The sequence below is a fragment of the Sceloporus undulatus genome, chromosome 7 (genome assembly GCF_019175285.1).
Source record: "Sceloporus undulatus isolate JIND9_A2432 ecotype Alabama chromosome 7, SceUnd_v1.1, whole genome shotgun sequence".
Lineage (NCBI taxonomy): Eukaryota > Metazoa > Chordata > Lepidosauria > Squamata > Phrynosomatidae > Sceloporus > Sceloporus undulatus.
Genome location: NC_056528.1, coordinates 11,282,804 through 11,300,602, shown reverse-complemented (window position 1 = coordinate 11,300,602; position 17,799 = coordinate 11,282,804). Strand labels below are relative to the sequence as shown.

Here is a 17,799-nt window from a genome sequence, read left to right as displayed (position 1 = left end):
GGGGGGCAGGCGGAGAGCCCCTGAAGTGGGCACTGCCTGCTCCCCCCTGGATGCCTTGGGATGCACCAACGCTTACAGGTACGTACTGTTGTTGGTGTTGTTCCTTTGGGGCTGCGGTTTCCACTTCTCTTCCACCACTGCTGGAGGTGACCTGGGTTGGTTTGAGGCGACGCTGTTCTCATTGTCAGCTGAGGGAGAGAAACAAACTGGAAGATGAAGTAATTCCCTATGGATGCCCATGGCTCAATCTCCTTTTGATGCAATTTTATGGCAGAAAGGCAGAAGAGGGAGCAGAACAGGCACTCAGACTTTCCAGATGCTTCCCCAGTTTACAGCAGAGTGAGCCCAGGCATCAACTCTAAGAGGCTCCTCTGCTGCAGGAATGACAACCACTACAAAGGAATCATGGACAATGGGAGGGATCCTCAAGGCATTTTGCCCCACCGGTGGCCAATGATTCTGGGGACTGGAGATGCCAGGGAACAGGCACAGGGCAAGAGACACAAAAAGGAACCTGCAAAGTGCATGCAGAGCCTCTTGGGCTTCAAGCCGTGGGCCAGGCGGATGCTGGAGTGGGTGGCAAGCAGTTCCCCAGGCTTTTTTGCACAAGGATGTTCTGGTGGGGTCTTGGAAAACCACATGTACGCAGCCAAGAGGGCAGAGGGAGACAGAGCGGTTGAGAGGCACCTCCTGAAGGCGGGCAGAATCCAGGTTTCTTTGCTTGGATTCTGCCCGCCTTTCATCAGCTACATAGAGCATTGGACTTATACACGCACACAAACACACCCCTGTTTCAAATCCCTTAAGCCTGGCTTGACATAGCTAGTCCTAGGTGTACCTCAACAGCCAAAATGACACCAGACAGTGTCACCAGACCGAGCTGGACAGGCACCAGGTCAGCAGAGTGACAGGTGCAACCCACAGGACATGCCTCCAAACTTTGCTGCCTCCATCCTGCATCTCAGCCTCTCGTCTGCATCCTAACTGTTTCTCCTGCAGCAGTGCTCCAATCCCAGAGGCAGGTGTATTGTTCGTAGCCACTCCACTTACCATGTCTGAGTGAGAAAGTGAGGATGGTGCAAGAGGTTTGAAGATGCCATGAGGGCATGGGATGTGTGCAGTGCCACCCCACTTCCACTCCCTGCTACCCACACACATTGCAACTGGTGACTCCCAGTTAAGTTATGTGGTTCCCTGCTTCCAGAAAGACCAGAGGGGAAAGCATTGCCTTATTGCCCTTGGACTGTGTGAGAGAGGAAGAGACAGAGAGCGAAAGGGACTGCTTGGTCCAAGGCCAGCCACAGATGCTACAGCTTAGTGGCAGTTCGAAGCTGCACCTCCTCCATCCAGGTCTGACAAAGGAATGCCACAAACACCCCTCAGTCCCCTCTGCTGGCATGTGAGTTCCCACAGTGGTCAACCAGGAGACTCAGAGCAGAACATGCCCAGAAGGGTATCTTCCCCACTGGCTTCTCTGCACCTTTTCCAGCACAATGGTCCTTCCCTTTGTCAGGTGTGCCACCCAGAACTAGATACAATATGCCAAGATGAGGCGGGAGGCCAGAAGCTGGGGGACAGTTTTATGGCAAGTGCCCTCCCTAATGGCCCCAATACCAGGGACGCTACCTTCCACGCAGGAGGCACGCACACCCAGCTGCCAACGGTTTCCTGCCTTTGCCTGCCAAGGGCACTCTGCTTGTGGAAGCCAGAGCTCAGGCGGCAATGTGGAGGGGGGCAGTTGGCCGGCTGGGCCAGAGGCACTGCTTACTCCAGGGCCTTTGTGCCTGAACCTCGCAGGCTTACTGCAGGCCTACAGCCCTGTTTTCCAAACGGAAGCCATCTTGAGGTCTCTTCTGGGGTCCTACAGACACTGCCCCACAATGATGGCACTCTCCAGACCCCCAGGTCTGGCCGCCTGCCTTTCCTCCAAACCCCAGGTGGACGGTTCTGACCCAGTGGGCTCTGGCTGCCGTCCCTCAAACTCCCCTGGCGCCCCCTCTTGCAATTTACCTGCATGGGACTGCATGTGCTCCAGGAGGTTGTTGTAGAACTGGAACTGAATGCCGCAGGCCCCGCAGGTGTATGGTTCTGAAAGAGGGAGGCCAAGAGAGAGAGTCAGGCATTGCCAGAGACCCCGGGCGCCTCCCCCCCTACAGCCAAAGGGCCAGCCCCCAAGACCAATGCCTGTGCTCAAGCCACTGAGGCTGGCTCTGGCCGGCATGGTTCTGATCCATGCACTGCTCAGTCACCAAAGGAGAGCTGCAGGATCGGGCTTTGCCTATTCCCACCTCACAGAAATGGGGAAAGCTTCCTGAGGAATGGACCACAAAGCTAAGCTAACAGGAGTTTCACACAAGGACAAATGCAGAGGGAGCATTTGTGTGCTGGCAATGGTGTGTGTGTCATTTGCACAACGGTATACTTGTACCCCCAACTCACGCTTGCAGCACTTCCCCAAACACTCCCACAATCTCACCCCGCCTGCCTTCTCTGGCTGCTACCACAGAAGCCTCTTCCTCCTACAACTGGAAGACGCCCTGCTCTGTGGAGCCTCCGTCCAAAGAAATGACCAAAGACCCAACTGGCTACACCACTGGGAGGCCCATGAGTACAACTGGAAGGGGGGGGGGGGGGCTGACGTGGCCCAATGGCAGACGGCTAGCCTCCCAACATGGACCGAGCCCCATAGCCACACAGAGACCACTCCTGCCCTCCTCTCCCCTGCAGCTCCACACTATTACGCCCTGGCTATCATGCTGACCCTGGAGCAGTCTGGGTAGATGGCAACCTTGGCTACTCACTCTCTGCACTAAGATGCAAGGCACACAGCATGGCATTGGCACAAACAACGCAGCCCGCTATTTAAATATGGCAGAGGGAAGAGAAGCAAAACATGGAGCAACTGGCAGATTTCTCTCTCAAGCAGAGCAATACTTAAGTGTCTTCAGTAGAAGACTCAAGAAGCATCCAAGTATCTAGATCATTTCTATGCTTGCTTTGCTCTATTATGCTTCCAGTCAAGAGTGACAGCAGCAGCCAAAGGGGGGTGAGGCTACCTCATCCCCATGAGGGTCTTCTGAGATCACTGCATTTTGGAAATGGTCTCTGTGACTTGGACCTGTTCTCCGGGGCTGCTAAGGGACTTCCTAGCGCCTTTGCTCTGTCATCTGCCAGAGGAAAAGGCCCATGTTTCTCTTTCAGAGCAGCCAGCGGAGGTAGGCCTTACAGGGCACAAGGTGCATGCCAGGAAATGCTTTCATGACAGGGTAACACAGTTTGGAAGACTCTGAACTGGAGGCCAAGGGCCACAAATGACAGACACATTAGGAGGAAAGGCATCCTGAGAAAGCCCAAGTGGGCTTCTCCAGGGATGGGCCACAGGATGATGGCATTTGGATACTCAAGGGTGACCGTCAGGCAGGAAGGGCCACAAAAACTCTGGGACTAGAAATCAAGGTTCCCATCTCAACTGCCCAAGAAACCCAATGGGGCGACTGCAAACCATTAGGCCAAGTCTGGAGAATGGGAAGCTCTGGGCTGGTCAGTACCTGACTTTGCCAGGCAAGCAAGGGGGGGGGGACCTCCCAGCCCTGAGAGGCCTGCTCCCCCTATGGAGGAACAAGCACCACTGGAACCCAAACCGGAGGAGGGGTACCCCAAATCTGGCTCAGCTCCAGCCAGAAGTCCAGCATGATTTCCCTTCAGGCGGAATCCACAAAGAACACCTGGGACAAGGAGCAGAGAAGGCCCAGCCTCTCCCCACAGCACTGCTGCAAGGACCACCGCCACTTCTCTACTTCCCCCTCCCCACAATGGCATATAAGCCGCATGCCTTGGCAATCTTGCCCTTGCCCTCTGCCAGCCGCACACCAGGCCCACCAGCCCCCTTGGCAGCCTCTCTTCCACTCACCAAGGGGCAAACAGAGATGGAAAAGGAAGAAGGAAGGGAAGAACGGAAGTACGCTGGCTTGAGAATGTTAGGACAAACAGTGAGAAGGCGGCAGAAAGCACAAGTGCTAGGAAAGGTGGTGACCTTCAGAGGAGGATAAAGGGACATTCGGGTTTTTAAAAAGTAGCCGCAGCCGCAACAACATCCATCCATGGAGGCGCAAATACTCACCGCTAGAGTGTTGGGAGCTGCTGTTGGTTTCTTCAAAGTTGTTTTGCATTTTGCTTTCCACTCTTCGACTGAAAGCACTTTCTGTGGGTTGGGGAAAGTGACAGAGGGGCAGCAGGTGAGTGTTGTGCCAGGACAGTGTCCCACCAGGGCATGAGGGGCGGGCAGAGACACTCCAAGGCTGTCTGCGCAAAACCCAGGAGGGAACAGAAGCCCTCCCCCCAAGAGGCCAAGTCACCCCACCTGTCGATATAGATGCAGATGGGGCGTTGGCCAGGGGGGCATGCTCCAAGATGCCCCATGACTCCACTGCGGTCATCTTGGTCATGCTGAGCATCATCCTCAGCTGCTGACCAGGACACCCAATGATATTAACCCCCTTTTAAAAACAGAATTAGCACCAGTGGGATTTAGGAAATTAAATGCAATGGATCTTCTTAAAGCAAGCTTATCACTCATCCTCTTCTTTTGTAACACCTAGACCTGAAGTCGGAACGGTACTCTGAGCCCAGCCTTCCTTCATCCCTTGTTCTCTCAGCACACAGGCGGGCAAGATACCCCAGACCAGGACGATTGGCAAATAGGAGCCCCAAGGGCTCTCCAAGCTCTTGGCTGAGGCCTGTAAGATGGCATGTGCAAAGGGGTGTGTGTGTGTGTGCCATGCAGACTGACAAGGAACTGCCCCCCGGAAGAAGGAGCCCCCCCCCCCCCCCCCAGGCTTGGTCTGTTGCCCTATGGAAAAGTAAGCACTCCAATTCCAGCCACTATGGGCACTGAAAGTGCAGACAGCCATCCGGAGGGCATCCCATCTGGACTGACGAACGAACCTGAGGGGTGGGGAAGCAGAGTCCCCAGGGCCCCCACCCCATTCCATGGGTTCTCCCCAGCCCTCCTCAGCCTCAGCCAAGGGGTGCCAACCTGGGACAAGGAGGAGGGCAGGCATGCTGAGCTGCCATGCCTTAAAGTCGCTGTAGGTAGTCCAGGGCAAATAACAGCCAAGCCCAAACAAAACTTCTCAGGTGTAAATAGTGGGGCTCTGTGCGTGTGTTGTGTACCTTTAAGACTGTTTACTCAGTTCATTCAAAAGAACCCCAATATCCCATCAGCAAAAGACAACAGAGTTCAGACCCTCCCAGGCCGAAGCTTGGTCCTAGATGCATTTTAGCCAAAGGTCAAGCCAAGGGGCCTCCTTCTTTCCTCCTTCTCCCACTCATTGGAAATCCCAATGAAGGGGAGAGGATGCCACTCAGTAGCTCTCAACTGCCTCCGCAGGGCAGGCGCCAGGCTCCCCTCTGCACCCAAAGGGGTGCCTTCACCATATCTCTCTCTCAAGACTCATCAATGCCACTGACCCACTGCCTGGTAGCTTTGGGAGTGGGAGGGTGGGGCTGAAAACGACTTTTGCTTTGCTTGCTTTTAATATTGATCAGAAAATCCAGATCAATAACACCCATTATGCTTCTGTCTGGAATAAGCCACAGTGAAAAGGTTCCAGAAAAAAATATGCACATTAAAAACTATTTCTAGATGTGCCAGACTGAAACTAAAAGAAAATACACAAACTGAATCTTGCAAAGCAACATTAGAGGTTTTGCTAAAGATTATCCTGATGTGTTCACAATTTCAACAGTGGAAAGTAAGAGGGGAAGCTAGCAATATTCCTCATCCCATTTCTTCCTTGAAAATAAAATCTATTTACACGATTTTAAAGAGGATTTTCTAAACGTGGCTCCAAGAAAATGAACTGGTTTGTGAATCGGAACAATCTGACTACTTTACTGCCCAGTTTAACAGCCAGGAGGGTGGGTTGCTGGAAGGGCCCCAGTCTTTCTTCATACGCTCTCCGTGGAGCCAGTGTCTCTCTCCGTCTTTCCCTCTGCCAGAAAGGGGTTTCACAGCCCTTCCAAGGGGACTGCCTCCCTTCTACTAAATCATGGGACCCTAAAGGGGGGGGGGTGTCACACCGCCAGACTCCCTCACGGTGACGGCATCAGCCACAGACGGCAAGCCCCCCAAGGAGAGGCAAGCGCCAGCCCTTTTTGGCCTGAGGGCATGGAAAGGGCAAAGGGCTGCGATGCATATTAATATTGGAGTGGTAGGGAGTAGTAACGTGAAAGCGCAAGTGGTACCTGTGGTGGCCTTGCTTCCGGGGGATCCAGAATTTGGAGCGCGGAACATCTGGGGCTGGGATGCCGGTGGGGCACCGGAGGGAGTGCGGTGGACGAGGGTAGAGCACCGGATTATGGACGCAGCTGGCGTTTTTTTGCCCGACTGGCTCGCTTGGGTCTTCACAGCCACGAAGAGTGGAGATCGCGAGTACTCTAGGTATGAACACTCAGAACTAGTGCCAGGATAGACAAGTCAGCGCCCAGAATCTGAACCTCTTCTTTTTGGGGGGTTCCCCCCTCTTCCTATAAACCTCTTTCCCACCTTCATTGATGCAAAGGACCCCCACTCTGGCTTTGGGACATTCCCTGGCCTCAACATCCAACACCTCAAGTCTCCCCACTGGCGCTCAGGGGCAAATCCTCACAGCCTCTGAGGTGGGCCAGGGTCCCCATGCCCACTGAGGGCCTGCTGCCTAGCAGGAAGAGCGCTGGCAACCTCCAGGGCTGGCTGGCTAACAGGCCAGGAGAAATGCTCCCCCAGGGGCCAACCGACAGAGAAACTCTCTGGCCTTGAAAATATCTGGGATTCCTCCCTCCAGTCCCCTCAGGCATCCCATTGAACTGCTGCCTCATGCAAACCCTTCCCAAAAGGCCAGCGGCGGCAAGATGGAGGGACTGCCTTTGCTCTTATGAGAAAGTGGAGGAGTGCTTCTCCCAAGAGAAAGAGGGAGCATCAGGCACACTGCCCTGAAAGCCAAGGGAAGACCTTTGACCACTGCCCCCCAACAATGAATCTCAAGCTAAGAAACGTATAAATTAAAGACCTGAAAGGATAACCTCCATCTCCATTATTCAGCATTTATAAAAAGAAGCAAAGCTAGCAAAAAGAAACTGATCACCATGGGAAGTGGTTCATGTTAAAAAACAAAAGCCCCACACAGCACCCATGGCTCCCGCCTGGCACATGCTGACCCACGTCCAGCTCACTTCCCCCCCTCTAAGCAATGAATTTCCCCTGTGCAAACACTGCTGCCGCTGCCTAAAATCAGACCCCAGCCAGGCCAGGGATTGCTCCCACTCCCCCCAAAAAGGCAAGGGCCCAACCCTGAGGCAAAGCCAGACAGGGTTTTAGTGCTGGGGAGGGGGGCAACACTGTCCACCGCATGGGAGGCAGGGGTGAAGGAAAGCAGGCTCCACGCCTTCCTTCCTTCCCTAACGTTAAGAGTCTGAGGTCAGCAGATTCACAGCGACACAGAGAGAAAGGTCCTCTCTGCCCACTGGGGGAGGGGCCTGTGGCCATCGGATGGATGGTGGCCTTGTGGTCCTCCTCTCCAGGCGGCCGATGGTGCTCTCCGCATCCAAGCCCAACCTCTACCTCTTCTGGCAGCTCAGCAAACTCTGTACAAAAGCAAACTGATCTGCAAGCCTTCTTCCCACCTCCATCAGCCCAACACTGTATTCCCTTCTGCACACACACATGCACACACAGCCTCCTCCCAAAACACCACACGGGCCACTTGTGCATACACACCTGCTGCAATTCTCCTGTCCCTGCCAGGACATGAATGGTCCACAACTGCCATGGGGCCCAAAAGTAAGACGGCTTTCCCTGTCCACCCCATGGCCAAAGTGCCACAGAGGACATTTTGTGGCACCCACGTTTCCCAGGGAGCTTTCTAGAAGCAACAGAGGGCCACCCAATATTAAAAAAGCAGGTGGCTGGCTGGGGGGTGACAGTTTCAAGGGTGTGACAGGTGCGCTTGTGGGTCACTGCTCCCCACGGTTTGGGTTTTCTTTTTTAGAAGGTGTTTCCAGGCTGTCAGTTGCCCTGGACATCTGCAGAGGCAGCAATCTGTTTAAATAAGTAACAAACCCCAAAGGACCATCAGAAAGAGTGGGACTATCATCCTCTGCCTTTCCCTAGGAGAGAATCCCAAAAGCGTGACTGGGCCTTTTGGCAGCATGGCTGGAGCACAAGGTGCTCCAAAGAAGGGAAGCCCCCACCTGCCCCTCCTCGGCTGCCGCTGCCGCAGTATCCACCCGGCCCAGTGCCCAGTCTATGCCAACTGACCCAGTCCCTCCTGAAAGACTCCTGAGCAAACCTCTGCCCTTTTATGACTCCGGAGCGAGACAGAGAAGAGGAAGCAGTGAGGAGGAAGAAAAAGGGTTGGTTCCTGCCATGGAGTGAGTAAGGGATGAGGCACTTTTTAATGCATTCATCAATAATATGGAGTTTGGGCTAAGCACCAAAGGAGCAAAGTTTGCTGATAATACGAAATTCGGCAGGGTGGTTAAAAAGAAATGAGACTATGAAGAGCTCCAAAAGGAGCTTTCCAAAAATGGTGAGCTGCCTATTAAATGGCAAATGCAGTTCATGGAATGGCAAAATCCACGTACAAACTGATAGGAGTCTGAGCGGATGGTGAACAACCAGGAAAGTGACCTTGGGATTGGGGTGGATAGTTCAGAAATCAATCAATCGGTCAGTGAATCAATCAATCCATTGAAGCTGGCATTTCCAGGCTCCAGACAATAGCAGGTACTGGGCAGCTATTCTATCTTCCCTGCTCTTCAAAAGGATAAACAGAGGAGGTGGGCGGATGGGGAGGTTGATGAATGGCGGAGGGTTGGTGTGAAAACCAGACACATCTGAGGGCAGTAGGCAGGGCAATGGCATGACAGAAAGCCCCGTCTGAACCGCTCCCTCCCAAGGGACATTTCCTGAGGTCACCAGAATTAAAGGGCCTGCATCGCAGCACTATTATGCGCATTTATGCCATGAAGACAGTTCTGGTGGTTGTCTTCTGGTGCAGATGAAAAGGGATATTGCCAGGTGAAGGAAATGGCAATCCAAATGATCTGGGGAGCAAGAAGGGAGCAACTCTCCCATGAAGGAAAAATACAGAAAAAGGGAAAGGCAGGACATGAAAGCAGCGAATGCAGAGTGAAAGTGGGAAAGGAGAGCCTTCTCTCTCGCTTGTTATGCTGAATGGGTCAGAATCAGAACAGTCTGAAGGAAGCACTTCTTCACACGGGGCAGAGCGATCCATTAACAACCATCTGGCCTGACATTAGCAACCCTGGCTGCAAAGGGTCTTGGCTTGCCATTCTCACATGCGCACACACACACAGGGGGAGGAGAGGAAGGCAAAGGACGGGCCACAGAAAGAAAAAGCCATGTGCCAGAAGCTGCAGCAGAGGAGGAACACCTGCAAAGACAGCCAGAAGATCCCCTCCAGGAGACCTCTAGGCCAAGGCAGGAGGGGTCCAGGATAACGACTGCCCTGCCCCAAGCGCAGGAGACCCTTCTCTGTCCATGCGCTTCCTCCATTGGCCTTAATTCCCTTCCCTTTCCTCCCCACAACTCTGTCTCCTGGGGCAGGCAAGGCAAATGCAAACTGTAAGCGCCTCAGGGCAGGCCTTTCCATCTATGCAACGCTGAACAAGCATCAAGTGAACAGACAGCACAACTGCCCTTCTGTCACAGTCTCAACCCCAGAAGGATGGCAGGTTGGCCAGCCCCTCCTCTCCAAACAGAGCAGGAAGTGGATCCGAGTGTTCCCCAAACGCACGGCCAGGTAGGTGCGTGCAAAGGAGAAGCAGAGAGAGATCCACGCCATGCGCTTCTCCCGATGCCCCCTCTGCCTCCCCCGATGCAACCCTGAAATCCCACCAAGACGTGGCCTGCGAGACCCTCACCCGAACATGAGTGGCGCTGCACTGGATACTCACTGATTGGGGCGTGAAGCGCCACGTGCTCCTGGTAGGGAGTGTAGTACTTGTACTGCTTGCCACAGAACTCACAGGTGTAGTTGCCTGTTTCTGCAAAGGAAACAGAAAGAAAGGCGCTCTGAGGAAGGAGTGGAGCTGAGGGCCCCCCAAAGTTTACAGCCCCATGTGGACCTCCCTTGGGGATGAAGAATGTGGGCCTGGGGGGGGTCTACTTTGGGGATTCTCCCAGCAGCAGAGGCTCCCTTTTGGGGTCAGCCCTTGGCCTGTCTGATTCACCTCCACCTCCCTGGCAAGCTGGAAGTGAGGTGACCCCAAAGGGGAGCATCTGCCGCTGGGATTCCTTCAGGGGCAAAGGCTGCTAACTTGGTGAGTCTGCCATGGGGGAATGGGGGTTGTGTGCTGCTGCTGCTGGTTGTTTTTTGAGGGGAGAGACCTTCAATGTAGTGATATTAAGCTGGAAGCCAGACTGGGAAGATTTCATCCCTCTCTGCTGAAAAAGTGCCCAGAAGATGCAGCTCTTGTCAGTCGGGGCCTTCAACAAGGACAAAGCCCAAGTGCAACTTACTCCCAAGCAAAAATGGCAATTCCCCCTCACACACACAAACCAAGTGGGGGGAAATGTAATAAAAGGATGCACTACCCATCACATGAAGCCAACATGGAACTGTCACCGAAATGACACCTACAATAATCCACAACTCTCAAAGAATATGAAAAGCATCACATTAAGTGGCCTTGGTTCCCTTGCGTGTGTGTTTTTAAAATTAAACAATGTGAAGGAAGTACATGCTACCAGAACAGTCACATCTTAAACATTAACCCAATAAAAACAACTTCCAAGTAAAGCTTTGAATTGGTTTAATTGTTTTACTCATTAAAAATGGATGCTCGATGGGTTCCCTATCACCAAGGATTTAATAGAAAAACTGGTTGCAAATCTGAAAAGAGCTTTTTAAAGCAATCTCTTTATAATGACTATAAAGAAAAATAGCACATTTTGTAAAAGTTCTGCTCACTCAACTGCAGCCAGCTCAGCAAAATGCTCAAGCCAGCGCCTGAGTGCCTGAAGGGCACCCAGGAGGTCCGATGGGTGGAAGGGCATTCCTTCCTTCCTTTGCCCAACCCCTTGGTCCGGCTCCTGGCATCCCAGAGACCCTGGCAGGGAGCCCCAAAGGCACCCAAAAAGAACCAGACTGGGGAGAGGAAGCAACTTCCCAAGTCCCAGTAGCACTGGTTTCAACTACAGGCATTCACTGTCTTAATGGCTGTATTACCATCATGAATGTTGTAAACAGCTCTCTGAGCAACCTTGTAAAGACATCTTTCTGCTGCTTGAATGTGAATAGACTGATGAACTGGAGAAAGCTCTTTTCCCCTGCCCCCAAAGTCCTGCAAAGGTGACTGAAGGCAGGGCTTTTGGGTTCCCCAAAATGGCACCGTTCTTCCCCCCCAGACACAAGTACCCCTCCATTCTGGACCCTGGGAATTCAGCCTCACAGCCCTTGCCAAGCCACTGGCTTCTGAAGGGGGCACCGCTCCCTTGAGGCTAAAGGTAGCTGCTAACTTGGGGAAATGGGCTTGGAGTGAAACCCCGCACGGTATACGTCGAAAGCTGGTTAATTACTTAAGTTGCAAACTCGGTAAGTCATACTTGGACCAATCTTCTGAAAGGGCTCGGGCTCCTCTTCCTTGACCTCTTCCTTTGCAATCATTGCTTGGTCGTATGGATCTGCAAGAAGAGAGGCGCAAGGAGAGAGCTGACGGGTGACCACAACCGCCCCGAAATACACCGAGGGAAGAGAGGACCCTCCGAGAGCCAACTCCGAGCTGCAGCGGAAAAAACTCCCCTCCGGCCCCAGTTCTTTTTCACTCAAGACTTCCCGTCATTCGCTGACACCCACAATGCCCTGTTTAATCCGCAAGAGCCACCAGTCCCTGTTGGAAGGAAAACTGGGCCTTTCACACTGTCTCCTCCATTTTCTGACACACCGGAACCGAAAGAGCAGAGGAGGAAGAGACCCCATGAAGAGACAGGAAAGATAGTGTGTGCGCCTTCAAGTCGCCTGTTGGCAACTGGCAACCCCATGAATTTCACAGGGTTTTCTTAGGCCAGGAACCCTCAGAGGTAGTTTTGCCTGTTCCTTCCTCTGAAAGAGAGCCTGCAGCCCCAAGAGCTAACCAGGGCTGACCCTGCTTAGCTTCCAAGGCCAGATGGGATCTGGTGCCAAACCCCTGACAATTTTAAACCAATTCAAGCTTCCACATAGTTACTTCGTCCAATGCAGGGCTTCCTCGGAGGTGCTCCAAACCTTCACCATTTCACAATTTGGGCTGCACTTGTAGGAAGAAAACTCTCCATTCCCTCCAACATCTTCTAATCCACTACAGAGGCAGACCCCACCAGGCCCTGGGCAGAGTGTTTTGTGTGAGGGCCTGATGGGCCACCATGGCTCCTGGGCCCCTCCTCCCCCATTTCCAAAAACGGCATACCAGACGGCACACTCCACATGACGGCGGTTCCCCTGTCCCTTCCTTCCCATGACAGAGGCACACAGGAATAGGAGCAAACACACATACACAAAAGGTGATTCCGGTGGGATCACAGGCCTCACAAAAGAGGTTTGCCAAGGCCTCAGAGGAGCCCGCGGGGGAAGCAAACCCACTGCCCCGGACAGCCATCCCAGTTGAGGCCAGGTGCTGCCCGTTTCAGGCATTAACACCACACTATGGATGAGTGTTTGAGAAACAGCACTGGGCACATCTGAGGTGCACTCGCCTCACTGCCCCCAACAACCGTGAGCAGAGGATGCTTCCTCTGTGTTTAATCTAAGCACACTTTGCTACTTTGTCCAAGCCATGTTTTTCTTCAACCAGCCTGTCCTAACATGCTGTTCCTTAGCTGCAAAGCTGGTTTTATGATGCCTCTGTGGAAACACAACAAGACTCAAACAGAGCTTTCTGTGTCAGGCTGCTGTCTGTGTCTGCGGATGCTGCATCTGGTCAACACTCACCATCCACTGCATGCAGGTCTCGGTGCTCCTGGAAGCAACTGTAGTACTTGTACTTCTTCCCGCAGATGTCACATGTGTACCTAAAGTTGTCTGCAGGGAAGAGAAAGAGTAAGGCCTGAGAAACTCCTGGGCACAGCAACATGCCTGCTGCCCAAGGCGTCCTGGTCCTGGGGGGGAAAGGGTGCGCGCCAGGAGTGGTGGTGCTTTCAAGGCCCCCGTCCAGACCCTCCCAGACACAGCTCACCCCAGCCACAGCAAGACAATGCCGGGCCCCAGGAAAAGGCCCCTGGTGCAAAATTGGGGGGGGGGGATGACAGGTGGGCCTCGGTCCCGCTGCTAGTCCCAACTCAAGTAGGCCCACTGAATTAATGGGATCCGTGGGGCTCAAGAGGTCTTACAAGGTTGTCCTCGTCCTATTTAATCTTTACAACAAGGCTTTGAGGTAGAGCGGGCTGAGGGAGGAGCGATGGTGCCGCAGGGTCACCTAAGGAGCTGGCATGGCTGAGCTAGGTATAGGGCTGGTCTGACCAGCCCAGTCCTGATGCACCAACTACCTGTCCTAACTCTGTTTTGCTTATCCTGGCGCTCTTTGTGCAAGTCCCCTCGGAAGAAACACAAAATTTGTGTGTCTCTTTTCAACCAATCAGCGGGGAGAGAGAGAGAGAGAGAGAGCAAGAGAGAGATGGCACAGGAACAACCCCTAGAGCTAAGCGTATTCCCAATGAATGGCCTCTGCATTCGCAAGAGGCCCAACCACCCATCCTTCTGTCCATCTTCTGCCTACCGAGCCCTTTGCGCCTTGAGCCTTACAGGTGGCTCCCTTTGGGCTGGGAGCAAGGCTACCCTGCCTCCTCTAGAATTACTCCATTTGCAAAGAGTTTACTCTTTTAAAAAAAGCAATTGCCTTCAATCAAGATAATCTGATGCAGTCACAGAAAAGGGGAAGGCGAAACTTAACAGGATCCCTCATGCCAGGAGAGACAGGTGTAACATTGCGCTCCAAAGGGAGCCTGGGAGGGCATCCCAAAAATGCCACCTCTGCCACTGATGGAGCATTACCCGAGCGCTTTACGGTGGAGCATGGCAAGACAAAAGACCTGGATGAGGACGGGGCAGCGACCTCACAACCCAAGCCGCCTGCATGGCAAGGAGAAGACAGACATCTCTCCCCAGCAGCTTAGACCAGCCCCTCCGCAAGGACCCTCTTTGGTACAGGCCACGCCAGTCCCTCTCTACTGGGCTACGGACTCCTGCCTGGGAGGAAGGAGCTCCTGGCTCTCCTCATACGCAGGCAGGAATGGCTGCAGGGCCATCCTTCCTTCCTCCCCAGCTGACCGCATGCCTCCTCCCGAGCCTGGCCACAGGCTCTGCTAGCTCAGGGCCGTGTCTTCTGATTCCCTGGCAGCTGGGCTCTTGCCCAGGGCCTCCTCCTTCCCTTTGAGCCCCGGGCCCCCTTCTCTGCACCAAAGGCTACTTCTTCCTCTGGGGCTGAACTGCAGTCCCTCCCGCGCAGACAAAGAGGAAGTCGGTTGGTACTTACTGCCTTGGGAGGCTCCTTCGCCCGATGCAGCTTCCGTGTCTACGCAGAGAGAAAGCCTAACTTTAGAATAGCTACATTGAAAGTCTTTACAGCACATTGCTAGTAGCAGAGCAGGCCCCAAACCCTTGCCTTTGCTCACGGGAGGCATGGCCGGGTCTCCCGCCCCAGGCCCAGGGCCAAGCAGGCCCAGGAGGGACTCTCCCTCAGGCCTTGGCTGGACTTTCAACTAGGACGGGCCCTGCAGACTTCCCCTGAAGCATGCGGCCTGGCTGTGGGTCCCGAGTCGCCTGGAGGTCAAACAGCGCAGGGCGGCTCCTAGGAGCCACTCCATCCCTGTGCCCAAAAGCTCTATGACCCAGGAAAGGTTAAGTGGTCTTAACCGGGTCTGTATTTCTGCCAGCACTATGTCCAACTGCGGAAAAGACGGGGAAGGTGCTACTTCAAGGCCCCTGAGTGTGCCCTCTTTCTTCATCTGTTTTAAAGGACATATCTGGTCTGCAAAATCCACTGGCACTTTCAGAAGCCAAAGAAGTAACCAGTGAAGATTTCCCATGACTGCATCCCTGCCCCTCCTATGGTGAAGAAAACCAAAAGAAAGTCACGCATCCTCACTACGATGGCAGAAGTGTGCAAAGGAGATTGTGCAAATCTACATTATTCGCACAATTCACACAGACAGCAAGACTCAGTCTCTCTCAGGTATCGTTCCACACCTCCTTGGTCTCTTCACTTTGGGGAACATGGCTGCCCAGCAAGGAAGAAGGCCAACATCCTCAACACATGCCATTTGAGGCATCAGAAAAAAGGAAGGACCTGATGCTGAGGGTAGCGGAGCAACTGTCAGTCACCACCACTGTCCTCTGCCAGCTTTGCCAACAGGAAGGCCATTGCTTTTCTCTCCGCTTTGGCTTTCTGGCTGACAGGAGACCTGGACAATCCTGTCCGCCTGGCAGCCCTTGCTGGCGAGAGGTCATCAGTCTTTTTGCCTCTGTAGCGCCGGGGGCCGCCTGGGCCTTTCCGGAGTACATCCTAACATGGTCAAGTCTACCCAACACCTTCAGCCCCTCTATCTTAAGACTCATGAAATACAGTCTCAGTGACTATTCTAAATGTCCAGTTTCTCTCTCTCTCTCTCTCTCTCTTTGCTTTCTCATTCCCTTTTGGAATGTTTAAGGAGCATTCTTTGAGCTCCAAAGCCTGCTCTCTACTTTGTGTGAGATGCTCAGTTAGCTCTAGCACATGCTCTTTTGAGGCTTTTGAGAAAAGAAGGACGGATGGAGGAACATCCTGGGAACCTGATTATGAAAACAAGTCCTGCCTAAAAGTGCACTGAACCGGGGCAGGGGTGGGGAGGGAAGCCCCTAACAATTTAAGCTCCTGACAGTGTGCAGGCATAAAACAGGAGACCATTACCTCTGTGTGCCCGAACATGGGTCTGGAAACAGTTGTAATACTTGTATTTCTTTCCACAGATCCCACACTCATAAGATCCTGAAAAACACACACACACACATAGACATATTAGATGAGCAGCAGCAACATTATGGCCCCAGTCCCTAAACCAAAGTCCCAGGCTTAATCAGGACCCCTGAGGAAACAGGCACCAAGAAGGTACCCCAGTGGGACTCACTGCTGCCTCTGAGGAGAAACAGACCACTTCCCCTGTGAAGCTTCCCCTGGGCATTTTCTCATGCCCACCTTACCCTGCCAGGGGCTCCATCCTGTGGGGCACCTCCCACCCTCTTGCCCAACCATCTGCCCGGCTCAGACACAGGAAGACCCCCGCCTCTGAAACTGCAACCCTTGAGATGCAGCCACCCCCACCAAATGAAAGAGTTCACTTTTCCCCTTTGAAACCACTGCTGCAGTTATGGGCCAGTATGGATAGTTGTAATGGATCTGCACATTGGCACTACCTTCGACTAAGGGAATTTGGGCGAGGGAAAGGTGGTCCCGTTCACTCCTTTCCAGCTGGTTTTGTGCTCATGTTTTCTCCACGTGGCAGCATTGAGCCCCACAGTGAGCGATTAAGCGACTTCGTCCCCAGAAGCCACAGCGTCTGAGCCTAAAACCCAGCAAGGAAGGGGTTCTCCTGATTCCCACAGAGGGACCCCCAGTCCAGCCCTCTCCAAGAAAAGGGAGTCCCAGCAGCCACTGGCCACGCTTACCGAGCGTCTGCTGGTTGCGGACTCCACCGATCACCACACAGATCTCAGCCGGCACCTCACCGGCCCCGTCCTTCAGGCTCTTCTTGGAATCTTTGGCGTCGTCTTGCCAGATCACCTCCTGGATGTAGTCATCTGGGACCTCCGTCTTCACTTTAACCTCCGTCATGGTTGTCACTGTCTCCTTGCTGTGCGAGGACTGAGAGGCGGCCGACTCGGAGCCCTCCGCCTTCATGCTCTTCTGGGTCCTCTTCAGTCGCTCCCTGCGCGGGAGAGAAAACAGAGGAAGGCCTTGTGTCAGACTCAAGTGATGCAAAGGCTCCCCGGCATGCTATTGCTGTGAGCAGAACGCCAGTCAGGGAGCCAACCCTTGGCAAGTCAGGCCCAACCAGCACACAAAGTGTGGCACCCTTGGCTGGCCAATGGCCACCCCTATGTGTGTTTCCCTGGAAGAATAGGCTCCCCCCGCTCTGCTCCCCATCAGATACGCCAGAAATGCATGGCTTAAGGGGGGTGGAATAGGTTACCCTTACAGTCTCTTCCAACTCTATCACTCTAGGACTGTCACCCAGCAATGCTAAATGGGGGTCTAACAAACTGCAAAACATGATCCAGGCGCATACCTGTTTGTGGAAGCTCTGGTCCCAACGCTGCTGCTGCTCCCCTCGGCCTGGAGGGAAAAGGTGGGGCAGCGAGATTAGACTTCTTAACAGATGATACCATGCTCTTGTTTTTAAAGAGGGAGAACATTAAAGTACAGTTGCCCCTCCATTTTTTCAGACTTCGAATCCGCATCCCTCACCCGTTCAGAGCGGAACAAAATGGGGCCTGAATATTGGCGATTTTCCATTTTTCCAGGGAGGGGGATCTGGAACAAGTCCCCTGCAAAAACGGAGGGGCTACTGTATTGTGAAATCTTGCAAGGAATACAGGACCCATTTTGAATGCTGGAATAAAATGAGAAGACAGGAGACTACTGAACAACACCGTGCTCCCAGTAGGACAACTATCTTTATCAATACACTCATGCGTGTGTGTGTGATAAAACTAACCATATTTGAGTACAGTTATGATAATGCCATACTGTTTTAAATTGTGTGTGTATTTAGCACAACATTAAGCAATT

General features: G+C 53.3%; 1 protein-coding gene across 8 annotated transcripts in view; it reads right to left on the bottom strand.

Moving 5' to 3' along the window:
* ZNF618 (zinc finger protein 618) overlaps positions 1-17,799 on the bottom strand; it is a 34,872-nt gene that overhangs the window by 3,371 nt on the left and 13,702 nt on the right. For 2 of the 8 annotated variants that reach the window (XM_042479063.1, XM_042479071.1), the window contains exons 2-12: positions 17,297-17,343; positions 16,677-16,936; positions 15,922-15,999; positions 14,509-14,547; positions 12,969-13,058; positions 11,582-11,686; positions 9,958-10,047; positions 6,247-6,438; positions 4,121-4,201; positions 2,011-2,088; positions 87-188 (exon numbers count right to left, since the gene is read on the bottom strand). In XM_042479063.1, the coding sequence (XP_042334997.1) occupies positions 87-188; positions 2,011-2,088; positions 4,121-4,201; positions 6,247-6,438; positions 9,958-10,047; positions 11,582-11,686; positions 12,969-13,058; positions 14,509-14,547; positions 15,922-15,999; positions 16,677-16,936; positions 17,297-17,343 (1,162 nt within the window). The remainder of the gene's footprint in view (positions 1-86; positions 189-2,010; positions 2,089-4,120; positions 4,202-6,246; positions 6,439-9,957; positions 10,048-11,581; positions 11,687-12,968; positions 13,059-14,508; positions 14,548-15,921; positions 16,000-16,676; positions 16,937-17,296; positions 17,344-17,799) is intronic. The other 6 variants (XM_042479065.1, XM_042479067.1, XM_042479069.1 and 3 more) reach the window with 6 other exon arrangements.